The following is a 12,959-nucleotide window of genomic DNA, read 5'->3' as shown; positions in this document are numbered from 1 at the left end:
TGCCATGGTAACGCTTGGCAACGCTCCACACAGCATCGCGCGGGAGGACAGGGAAGCTGCATCACAGATCCCTCCCGACCTGGAAGCAGAGTAGGCGCCTGCCGTTTCGGGCAGGCAGGCGCCTACTCTGCATTGATGGTGAACCTATTGCCGCGTGCCCACAGAGAGGGCCCGGCGTGCCATAGGTTCGCCATCACTGTTTTAGGCTGTTTAATCACGTCCAAATGATGCCGCCAGAGGTAGAGTTCCACCTCCAGCAGCTAAGTGAGTTAAACTTTGTATATGCAGCACAGCATAGCAAAACTCTGGACATACAGCCTTCATGGACCAGGACTACCTCAAAGAACTGAAGTGGTTATGGTGCTCAATTTAAGACCCAAGGTGCTCTCAGGGCACTTGTCCGCCACTATACTGAGCAGAAAAAGCAGACATTGAGACAATTTGGGCGCCAGTAATTACCTGAGAGTACAGTACATTCAATAAAATTGCAGTTAAATATATTAAGCAATCACTCGTCTGTTTGTAAAGGTTTTATTCTGATTTTGCAACCTTCCACGTCAACCAGTGTCACATTAAGACAATTTACATTTTAGAAAAACATTATATACAGGCGGTAATAAAACTGCAATTAGAAGAGAAAAAAAATGGGCCAGTACATTTTTTTTTTTTTTTAAATATGACTGGCCATGAAAATTGTCAACATTACAGAGCAAGTTAGATAGGTCTCTTATGGCCAATATGGCCTTTTGCCTGTTCTCCATAGAAAGCAGAAATCAATTGGGATTTCGTTGTAAGCCAAGCTAACCTGGGAGGGAAAGGATAGCAAATGCCAGTACATTTTGCACATATTGTTATAACAGAATTTGCATCAATATCCAGCTTGATCCCCAGCCACCAAATGTTCTGGAACCATTTCTTCCCACCCAGGTCCAAATGCCATCCTGTGTCCCCAACAAGCTTTTTTTTTTAAACTTTCATTCCCACTGAACTGAAACATGTTCTGATCTTCTACACATACAACTTGCACCACTTTCAAAAGTATAGAACTTTGGAATCTACATATTTTAAAGACCATGAACTCTGACCCTTTGCAACATTATTTTAAACCGTGTTTATCATCTCCTTTTCAGTTTAAATTCTTGTTCATCAGATTGATCCAGTAAACCATGCTATCTCATCCAGGCAGCACGACCTAATCCAGCGACTGGTGGCATGCCAGGAGGTGGGATTGGTGGGGGAACTGGAGGCTGCCCACCTGGTGGCACTGCTGGAGGAGGGTAAGTGCTTGGTGGTATTCCAATACCTGGAGGAGGGTGACTTGGGGGCAATCGTGGAGGTGGGAAATTAGGATTGTAAGTAGGAGGCGGGGGATATACAGGTGCAGGTGGTGGGATGTTTGGTGGGGGGAATGTTGAAGGCGGTGGGGGAACTGAGGGTGGGGGATTTGGTGGATAAACATGAGGATGATAAGGAATATGAGCTGGGGGACCATAGGCTGGTGGCAAGTTCCCATAGGATGGCCCTTCAGTCTTCATCATGGACTGTAAACTCTGAAACCCTTCTCCAGACATGTATGAATTGGTAGTAGACATCCCAGTTATATAACTGGAAGGAGGTGGAGGCCGATGCGGTAACGGAGGAGGCTGATGGACAGGAGCAGGATGTGCAGGAGGAGGAATCTGGATCTTTGTCAAATCAGTAGACTCTGAAACACTTGTCTCCCCATCACTAGCAGCAATTGCTGGAACCAGAGGCTTTCTCTCTGAAAAGAAAATTGCATCAAAAAATTGCTTGGAATTAATCTTAGCAGTCAGCAATTAACTAATGATATATGCCAATTATAATTATTTATTTTAAACTCACTCACCTGGTGGGGGTGGGACTGGGGGTAGAGGTGGATGAGACGGGTCCATCTTTGGCAGTTTGGATGGTTGTTCTGAAGATTGAAATATACAGAATTAAGTTTACTTTTCCTCAAAACATAACTCATACAGCAGTATACAAGAGGGGCCTTCACATAAACTTGTCATATAAATCACCAGAACAACTACAGCTTAATGTAGTTGTTTTGGAGGCTATAGCCTGTCCCTTGCAGGCATTTTCATGTATACAGTTGTCTATTTAAATAAAAGGCAGTGTTTACACTGCTTACGCGGGACTTTATGGGGAATGTTCAGTGCCTCCATACATAGATGCATTGATTCAAATGACACTAAAGGCACTAAAGGCACCAATTCAATGCATCTCTAGGAGGAGATGCTGATTGGTGCACCATCTTGCAGCACATGCGCAATAACCTCCCAATGCTTTCCTGAGAGAAAGCATTGGATGAAAGAGTCAATTCTGATGAGCCATGGGGGTAGAGGTACGTTTGACCCCATTTAAGGGGTGCGAGAAGGGGCTAGTAACCTATAGGGTGAGAAATACTGGTTTGTATTCCTGACCCAATCGTGTTCCTTTAACCACTTCATGGCCAATCCCACTTTAGCATTCATGGAGAGCAAGGGCAGAAAAACGGTTATGCTATTTAACCAACGTCCTTCCCCCGAAAATAAATCTTATACAAATCCCCACCTCCCCTTCCCCCGAAAAATGTACTAGGGCTTATTTTTTTTTTTGGGGGGGGGGGGGGGTGGGGAAACCTGTTGCAAGTATGTGCTACAAAGCAGGTCTACATTCGGGGGAATTTCCCCCGAACATAGATTCACGGAATTCCATGCCCTAGTGCAGGGGTAGGCAACCTTCGGCTCTACAGATGTTGTGGACTACATCTCCCTTGATGCTTTGCCAGCAATATGGCTGTAAAAGCATTATGGGAGATGTAGTCCAAAACATCTGTAGAGCCGAAGGTTGCCTACCCCTGCCCTAGTGAATTGGTCTACGTTCGGGGAAACTTTCCCGAACATAGATTAGCTTACTCGCAAATAGAATCCCAGGAATCTGTGTTAGGGGAATTTTCACCGAACATAGAGTAGTGAACTAACGACTAGGGCTTATATTATGACCATCCCCTGAAACAATAATCTAGGGCTTATTTTCGGGGAAACAGGGTACAACTGTCCTATCTTGATTTGTACAAAGTACTACTATAGACATTCAGACCACTTCATTGAGATTAAGTTGTCTGTGTGTAGTGTTCCAATAGTTTTAGTTCTGCAATGTAATGTAGAGATGGCAATGTTTTCATTGCCGCACTATACACATCTCTAGTTGTGGTCTTCCGTGGTGTTTTGCTCTGTGTGCACTTCTCATCTCCAATGCTTCTTATACAGAAGGTTGGATGAGAAGATACCAGCATGCTTGCTGATGAAGCAGACAGGAAAGTGGGTGGCTGCAACAATGGTATCAGCACCACAAACAAGGTAAGAAATATTGGTTGTATTTTTGGGGAAATAAGTCAGTCAATCTTTGACCCAATACATACTGCAGTGCCTGATCTCACAATGTGAGGTTGTAGTAGTTATATATCCTTTACAAATCTGTACTATAAAGTGCCAGAAAAATAGAAATGCCAGCACAGTAAAGAAGGAGACGATATTTAAAAGAAGATAAACTACCACAACCCCTCTGACATTTACCTAAATCCAGTGCCAATGGCACTTGGCGCTGGTTTGGGTTCTGCCTCTGCTCCTCCCCAGCCAACATCAGGCAGCAAAGGAGACCTAATGTGCATGTGTGGCAATTGCAGTGTTTGCATTGGGGATTTCCCCCATAGGAAAGAATGTATAATGCTTGCCTATGGGGTTTTGGGTGACCATGGATGTCAGGAAGACGTCCAGCGTCAGTTAGGCAACCAAAAGTCCTTCTAGACAGCCACTAGAGATGGAGTTATTATCAAAGGTAATAATCAGTTTATTAAAAACTGTAATTACCTTTTCAGGGTTAAGGGCTCATGCACCCATACCCACTTCAATGAGCTGAAGTGGTCTGGGTGCCTATATAGTGTCCCTTTAACTGTAATTTCTGCCATCAACACTTACACCCCAAAGAACTACTAGGGGCATCTATCTACTAAATAGTTTTAAAAACTGCAATGTAGTGTTTAACCTATTTTAACAAAATGTACTTACCAATTGTCTTCACCTCTTCTTTTGGAGAAGAAGGCTGAAATACAAAAACAGATATGATGTAGTGACACTTGTATGGCAAGTAACACAAAAAAGTCAGATTATGTGGACAGGCTAGCCATGCGATTAAAATGGTTTCCCAAATTAATTTTCTAAAGCAGCCAATCTCTCCCATAATAAGCAAAACCCTTGGTTAATTTAATGTGTGCATGTGCTTTATCAGGAAGAATGTGGAAAAGTCATGCTTTCATGTGTACATTATAGTTACAATGTAAGAAACATGTAACTGCCTGTATGGTTTGGATGCAGATACAGAGAAGCAGATCCACCCCCAAATGCTGCACAATTGCTTTTTTTTTGCCATAAGTCTGATGCTTTGCAGAGAGAGTGATGTCCCTGCTGCCGCTTATAGCAGCACATGAACGAGAAAAAACAAAAAAACACAGGATCACCCTCAAAAGAAGTGTGGAGACCATCAGTGCATTACTTGGAGTAAATACTGGTGCTCTAAATGTAACATCAGCATCCTCTCCGATTGGTCACCGCAACTCCCAGTTAGAATGGACACAATTCAGACCTTGAACAGTAATGCTAATGCTTGCACTTCCAAGAATAATCAGCACAGGTATCACTGTAAGCCTCCTTAATGGTGACCCAAACCGGGTTATGCAAAGTGTGAAAGTGAACACCAAGTATAAAGTTTACAATTTGGCCTAAGATTTTTAATTACCAACAATTAATGCATTAGTGATTAACTCTGTTTGTGACATTGTTAATAAACTGTCAAGCACGGCTAGTGTTTGCTTAGGGCAGGAAACCATCGGCACTCCAGATGTTGTGAACTACATCTCCCATAATGCTCTAAAAGCCATAATGAAAGCATCAGGGGAAATATAGCTCACAACATCTGGAGTGCTAAGGTTGCCTACCCCCCCGCTTACAGCAACTGTTGCAGGAGGACAATCACAAATCTCTAAATAGTAGCAGAATGAATACAGAACAGAGGCTAAAACAGCAGATTTGGAAACATTCTCCAAATCCACTATATAGTCATAGCTTTGCGGTATTCTGTTTTACTTTTGTCAGTCAGATTTCAAATGTTAGAAATGGTTTGGGCCTAGAGTTAGAGCTAAGCTATGTCTCATATGTGGACTTGTAAGGTTTTCACAAAAAAAAAAAAAAACACTTTGCACATGGGGGCTAAATAAATAATTGCAGCAGTTTACAGCAGCATGATTTGATCAATGTAAGAGTGATCACCGTTAAACTTTAATGTTTTCCAATGTCTCAAATTGAATAAAGCTCAAACTTAGTTACTCTTTCAGTCTGCATTGTGCAAGAGATCACAAGCTCAGCCTGTTACATTGAGTCTAAACACAGACTATAAGCAACTCAAGTGCTGAATGTCACTTTTCACTTTGCCTCGACAGCCTAAACATGGAAGGCTCTAACATGAGTGGCCAGCTAATTGTAAAAGCTGATTGTTTACAATACATATGTTCATACTAAAAGAGGAGACAAGTTTGTGTGTGTTAGCAAACAAAAAATAGATATGCGTGCTCTGAAAATTAAAATATACCCTGACACAATAGAGTAATTTTCAAAACATATTAAAGGCTTTTCTTGCCAAGTGAAAAAGCTCCAGCAAGCTCACCTTTCACCATGCTATACCAAATATCACTGCAAACATTTATTAGTCAGAACAAAAAAAAGCCAGAGCCTAGAAGTACTAACTATGCAGTGTTGAAAACATGCAGTGACAGACACTGGTTAAGTAGAACAGACTCAGAATTACTTTAATAAAACCAAATGGAACAATCAAAACCCACCAGGGGTCTTTTGGCTGGTTTGGGAGGGCTTGATTGAGGTGAAGGCTTCTTGGGTTGCGGCGTTGCAGTCTGTGTCACATCTTTCTGTTGAGTTGCCGGAGAGTCTGTATTTTGTGATAGCTGAGGCTGCACAGAGGCAATCTGTGCCTGGACCTGTGGAGAGGTCTGCTGGGCTCCATGGTGTGGCATTTGCTGTTTGCCTTGTGAGTACAGGTCAAGAATTTGGTGACATATGTCTACAAAAAAAAAAAAAAAAAAAGTGAGCGTGCTTATTCACCTGAACTCAAATTTGTTTCATTTAAACAGCTTTAAAATTAAATTAATTCTGAATACACAGACTTCATGTCCAATTAAATGTATGTGCTATACTAATATCACAATGACACCCTTTGATTGCGCCACCATGTAAGAAGTTTTTAATGTCACACTGAAAAAAAAAAAATCAAAACTCTAAGTTTGTTTGAACAAGGCCCTTTTGACAGTGTCACCACAAGTAATGCAAGTATGAGAATACGGTATATTAATGCCTCACCGCTACACCTGACCTGGCAGAATGCTACTTGGATTAAACACCCAACCCATGGCACGTCTGAAATCGTAAACAAAAAAAACAAACAAAAAAAAAAACTGAATCATGCTGTATGAGGAACACAAATTGCATCACAGACCAACTGCAAGAGCTCTTAGAGTCTTCATAGACAAAAATGCGTCAAGTGAACTTTGCTTATACCTTTACCACACATATTGGATAGACACAAAGAACGCCATGCTTAGACTTGCTCCAACATATTATCTAGTCTTTTCTACTTAAAAGACTGAGGTTCAAGACCATTCTTCTGACCAGGATCAGGAGACAAGTGGCCCCTTAGGGACATAGCGATTTTAGACCTTTTTATTTGGGTAACTTTATATGTTAATTTCCACCGGTTTGTAAAATGCAAATATAGAGTTTTATTTAATCACACAAAAGAAATGACAAATTTAGTGTTCGATTTTTTTTTTTGTCTGTGCACAAGACAAAAACAGAGGTTCACGATGCCACAACAGCGTAAGCAAACAGTGATAACAATGTGCAGCATATACATGGCATGAGAAAATGGCAGTTTTTTTTTTTTTGTGTATGTTAATACACAGGCTAGTCGTGTTTGCCTAATTAGATGTCACAGGAGTTAAAAAATAGATGCAGGCATAAGACAAGTAACGAAGACCTCGCTTGGTATGTGTTAGGATGGAAACAAGATTAATAGGCAAAATTTAAATTATTGAGGCATATACATAGCATGTTCATTTCGTTTAGTTATATTAGCTGAGTGAGTGAGCTCAATATAAACAGTGAATAACATACAGGCTTTTGCAGGCTAGTCTCGCTTATCTGTCAGGGTGCTCTTACTGAATCTGATGCTGTGCAATCTATACTGTCAGTGACAGGATATGATAATCCCTGCTCCAGGCTAGGTATTTTCATGACAGGCAGTAAGGTATGCATGTAGGTGGCTATAAAGACTAGTGGTAGCCTACGACAAGACATCATATCTGCCTGTAGGGAATCAACTGAGAAGCAATATGTGCATTTTGTTTCCTGACAGCAGGCTTGAGAAAAGGAGATGAAAGCAACTGTTCACAGAAAGCAAGGTATAACTCTTTAAATTAGGGAGCAAAGTCATCGATTATAATTACGATATTTAACAGTGTTAGTCCTCGTTGTGAGTTTGTGTTAATTCAGGAATTCCTTCCCCTTTGGCTGCCCTGGTCTGTCCGGTGGCAGCAGGGCCGGCGCGTCCATAAGGCGGCACAGTGCTCCCCTCCTGCCTGGTCACCTCCTGGATCCCCGGAGCGGCGCTGCAGTGGATTAGGAGGCGGCGAGGGAGCTCTGATCTCTCTGACCGGCTCCCTCGCGCGCCTTTTGCTGATGCCGCGGGAGCCGGAATGGGAGCCGAAATATGATGTCATATTCCGGCTCCCGCGGCATCAGAAAACAGCCTGCGAGGGAGCCGGTCAGAGAGATCAGAGCTCCCTCGCCGCCTCCTAATCCACTTCAGCCGCACGCCTCCCAGCAGCCCCACTGGACCACCAATGAAAGACCCACGCCAGCACTCCAGGTAGGGAGGCTGGGTGGGAAATGTAAATTTAATTTAGATAATTAATTACTGTGTGTGCATGTGAGTGTGAGTCTGTCAGTGTGTGTGTGTGTGTCTGTCAGTGTGAGTTAGTGTGTGTGTGTGTGTCTGTCAGTGTGAGTTAGTGTGTGTGTGTGTGTCTGTCAGTGTGAGTTAGTGTGTGTGTGTGTGTCTGTGAGTATGTATTTTTCTGTATGCCTGTCTGTATGTATCTGTATGACGGTATGCATGTATGTGTCTGTATGCCTGTCTATATGACGTCATGTCTCTGTATGCATGCAGGTATCTGTATGTGTGTATGTCTTTGTATGCATGTATGTATGTATGTGCCTGCATTCCTGTATGTCTCTGTATGTTTCTTTATGCCTGTATGTATGTGCCTGAATGTCTTTGTATGTATGTTTCTGTATGCCTGTCTGTATGTATGTGTCTGTATGACGGTATGTCTCTGTATGTGTGTATGTCTTTGTATGCCTGTATGTATGTATGTATGTATGTATGTATGTGTCTGTATGACTGTATGCATGTATGTCTTTATATGCCTGCATGTCTCTGTATGCATGTATATCTCTGCTTGTATGTCTCTGACTGTATGTGTCTGTATGATTATTTCTGTCTTTGTATGACAGTGTACCTGTATGACTGACTGTGTGACTGAAAAATTATGCCTGTGTGCCTGTGGCTTGGGAGGAAAGACACACAGGTGAAGATGCATTTTTTTTTTTTTTAAATGAGGGTTGGGGGCGCCAAAATGCATCTTCGCCTGTGTAACTAAAAATCCTAGCACCGGCCCTGGGTGGCAGGAGCGTGGAGTTGCTTGTTAATCGGCAGGGTCAGGCAATTTGGGGAGGCAGGGGGTCAGTTCTTAAATCGGTTCAGGTATCATGAGGTAATGTGAGTCCCTGCTTGGAGGGGTCGACAGTATGCCACCACCGGAGGCTGTATGTCCCATGCCTCCTGCCCCGTATTCCAGTGAGTGCTCTTTAGCCTATGCCTTCAGGGGTGTTCCCTAGATTTTGTATGCCGTTTAGGGACTCACCCACCCAGACCGCCAGGTCTGAGTATTGCAGGTACAACCTTGGTCGCTTGCTGGGGTGTGGATAGGCTGTTTCTCCCGACGCACTTGCCGGTGTAGTGCGGGTCCCTCCCGTGTGGGAGCGCAAGCTCTTCCCGGCTCTCGCAGTGGGACGCTCTGTAGTTGCGTGCCTAGGTGTAGCTTGCCTTCTCTTGCGCCGAGTGGCAATTGTTTTCGGGCGCCGCCATGTGTGTGCCCCTGCCCGCCGGAGAGAGCATCTTCTTCGACGCCATGTTTGTTTGGCGCGTGGTGCTTTGCTGGGTGAGTAGTCTGGACGGGAGCGGCTTGATGGTGCCAAGGGTGGGTCTGAGATCCGAGCATTGGAAGTGCTTAGTCGGTCCTCAAGCTTTTTCCAGAAAGCAGCAAAAGTAGCGTTTAGCCACGCCAGGATGTCGGTCTCTCGCGTGGGGCCCGGTGTCCCGCTTGTAGTTCCCGCCATATTGGTTTCATCTTGGGTCGGTTGTGGCTGCTGCTTCAGCCTCTGGGGTGGACCGCCTGGGACTGGGATGACCCCCACCGGTCCGGGGGGGGGGGGGGGGGGGGAGTGGGGGGTGTGTGTAAGGGCCCAATTTCTTGCTTATAGCTGTTGGAGGCGCTAGGGGAGCAGCAGTCTCCCCCGTGCCTACCATGCTGGCAGGCCTTGAGGTGTACCTCGCTGGTTCCTTCGAGTTGTGCCACATATTTAGTATCGGCGGGTAGCCCTCGGTTTCGCCCTGCCGTTAGGTGCTCTTGTGAGGGATTTAGGGTAAGTTGTAGACTTATAACCAGGGGAATTAGTCCAGAGGAGCAGGAGCAGCTTTTTTCTGGTTCCTCTTGGCTCTGCGGTCAGGCCCCGCCCCCCTTAGTATTCGCTTCTTACATGCTACTTGTGAGAATTTGATCCATTCATAGGTATGCTTGTAGTTTCATATGTTTGTAGACACTTTAGGTGTCACATTTCACCGTATCAAGTTCCTTGTTTGGATATTGTGCCAGTAATACTTTTTTTGGTTTGGTTCAAAAAGTTGTAACCCCACATATAGGATATACTTGAATATTCTATTTATATATAATAAAAAAATAAACGTTTGAAATTAGGCACTCTAGACACTTCATCTCAATTAATGTTATAGTGTCTGGAATCCCTCAATACCACAACTACAGTCAATATTGCACTATTTTTTTGAACAATTAAAAAAAATCATAAGGTATTCCAGCAGCCCGGAGCCTCTATGCTCTAGCGGAGCATTAGGTGAACACAACGTATTGCACCTGATCATAGCTGTATGTATGTATTGGTATGGCTAAGGAGTATAAAATTCTACCTCTGCCATAACTCCAAGTTTGGATGTTCTACAGGTGGCTAGTGACTCATTCGCTCCTAATTACTTTGCTAACTGTGCAAAAAACGTATGGGGCCAGAAAATTCCAGGCAACGTAAGCCGCTTTAAATTAGATTAAGTGATTATAGCATCTAGAGCAGGCTTCCCCAAACTCTGTAGACAAAAGAAAAAAAATACTAATCCACTGGCTCACATACCCAAAAAATGGGTGTTGTGCCGGGAAAAAGTAGTACAACCCTTTGAAAGTTTGTGCTAAACAGTTAAAAGAAAAATATTTATTAATTGAGCTAAAACCACTTAGTCTCCTACTAAATAGAACCTAGAGTAGGATCGGCTCAATAGCCAATAGTACAGCTGCAGGTAACGGTCAGATCCAAAAGAGACAGGGGTACTAAAGGGAAGGTATACTCCTAATATGTGCCTCTCTTAAGCACTAAGAAAAGGAGGGAAGTAAATACAATCCCTATATGTCACATATCCAGGTTACCTAATCTCTCTATCAGTACACCATACTAACAACTAATAGCTGTCTACATAGGATCCCTATTTACCTCAGCATAGCCAAATGCTAATGCCTACCGTTACTGCTAGGTCTAATGAGGGACTAAAAACAATTCCATAGTGCTACCACCCACAACCCCAGTGCATGGTCAAAAAAGAAATCAAAATAAAATAAAAGCAAAAGAAAAGCCCGACGCGCGTTTCAGCGTATCTAGACGCCGTCGTCAGGGGCAAAATGCAGAGACACCACAGACATACATCCCTCCCCTTAAATAGCTAGTACATACTTAGGTAAACTGATATCAGCTGATTCCCATATCGAGGACGCCGCTCGGCACTGGTCCGGACGGAGCCCCGCCCAGCTGTCAAAATTATACTGGGTGTGGCAACCTTACTCAAAATGTAAGCGTCTTTCTGGATAAGATTCTATCTCCGATGGTACAAGAGCTACCCTCACATGTCAGGGACACTAAACAGCTACTCGGGTTCTTAACCGAGACCGAGCTCCCTAATCATGCTAAATTGTGTAGCCTGGATGTGGAGGCACTGTATAGCTCAATTCCCCATGAGCTAGGAATTGAACATTGTAGATTATTTCTCTCATTGAATCCCAAATTACCTGAGAGGTATATTGGTTTTATATCAGACCTATTGAGATTTGTCTTGACCCATAACATATTCCTCTTTAATGGGAAACTTTACCAACAAATGAGGGGAACAGCCATGGGGACACCATGTGCACCATCGTATGCAAATCTACACTTGGGCTGGTGGGAGAGAATTATCAGGGAGGACCCCAATCTCAAACAGTATATGGACTGTCCTTTACTGGAAAAGGTACATTGATGACATCCTTATTGTCTGGATGGGTACCTTAGAACAATTTGGGGAGTTTGTTATAGCCCTCAATGATAATACTCTAAACCTGTGGTTTACAAGTGAGATAGGGGGCTCTAAGCTATGCTTCCTCGATGTGTCTCTAGAAATCGGGATGTCAAATAAGATACACACTACCCTCTTTCGCAAAAAGACAGCTACAAACAGTCTTTTAGACTGGTCTAGTCATCATCCTACTCCACTAAAAGCTGGAATTCCGATTGGCCAGTATTTAAGGTTACGGCGCAACTGTTCATCCCTAGATGACTTTAAATCTAAAGCAAGAACTTTGAGATTGTCATTTAGGGAAAAAGGGTATCCCAATAGGGTACTTAAAAGAGCACACGCGAGAGCCCTGTCAACAGAGCGCCAAACCCTCATTGATGATAACAGGGTCACACAATAAGGTGTATAGGAACATTTGACGCAGGTTGGGCAAAGATGATGGGAATCTTTAAGAAATATTGGTCCATCATATCTTCGGATAAACATCCTAAAGATGTAGTGCCCACATACCCATCTATAACAGCTCGTAGGGGGCGAAAGATTTGCTTGTCCCTAGTCACTTTTTCCCGCCACCTACACCAGGACCCTTTAGGAATTACCTACCTATTGGCACATATCGATGTGGCCACTGCAGTGCTTGCCCCTATATCAATAAGAACTCCAGAATATTCACTAATAGCACTAACTCAGAGACATTCAATCTCCGTACATTCATTAATTGCCGAACCACTGGGGTGATTTATCTACTCACATGTTCTTGCGGCCTGATGTACGTGGGTAAGACCTTTCGACTATTCAAACTTAGAATTAGGGAGCACGTTATTCAGTAAGAAGACGCTTAGAAACTCCCATATCGAGACACTTACATCTCTTTCATAACCATTCCTCAGAGGGAATACGCTTCACAGGGATTGAACATATCCCTCAGCCCCCACGGAAAGGCGGTTGGGACATTAAACTTCGCCAGAGGGAGGCATACTGGATCTTTAAACTCCAAACCTTATCACCGAACGGTCTTAATGAGGGATTTTCATATACCCCTTTTATTTAATCAACGATCCATATTTAGTAATTAACGTGGGTTTTTAAATGCTAAATTATGAATTATTATTTTTGTAGCTTTAACTCTAATCTTTTTTCTTTTGTTAGTGTTTATTATTTAGGGA

At 43.3% G+C, this 12,959-nt stretch overlaps 1 protein-coding gene across 2 annotated transcripts in view; it reads right to left on the bottom strand.

The window, feature by feature from the left end:
- Positions 1-515: 515 nt before the first annotated feature.
- The window catches only part of CCNK (cyclin K), a 32,184-nt gene continuing 19,740 nt past the window's right edge, over positions 516-12,959 (bottom strand). For both annotated transcript variants that reach the window (XM_063439747.1, XM_063439748.1), the window contains exons 8-11: positions 5,897-6,132; positions 4,071-4,104; positions 1,868-1,936; positions 516-1,762 (exon numbers count right to left, since the gene is read on the bottom strand). In XM_063439747.1, coding sequence (XP_063295817.1) covers positions 1,170-1,762; positions 1,868-1,936; positions 4,071-4,104; positions 5,897-6,132 — 932 coding nt within the window. In that variant the 3' untranslated portion in view covers positions 516-1,169. The remainder of the gene's footprint in view (positions 1,763-1,867; positions 1,937-4,070; positions 4,105-5,896; positions 6,133-12,959) is intronic.

Source organism: Pelobates fuscus, chromosome 13, assembly GCF_036172605.1.
Source record: "Pelobates fuscus isolate aPelFus1 chromosome 13, aPelFus1.pri, whole genome shotgun sequence".
Classification (NCBI taxonomy): Eukaryota; Metazoa; Chordata; class Amphibia; order Anura; family Pelobatidae; genus Pelobates; species Pelobates fuscus.
This window is presented reverse-complemented; position numbering and strand designations above follow the sequence as displayed.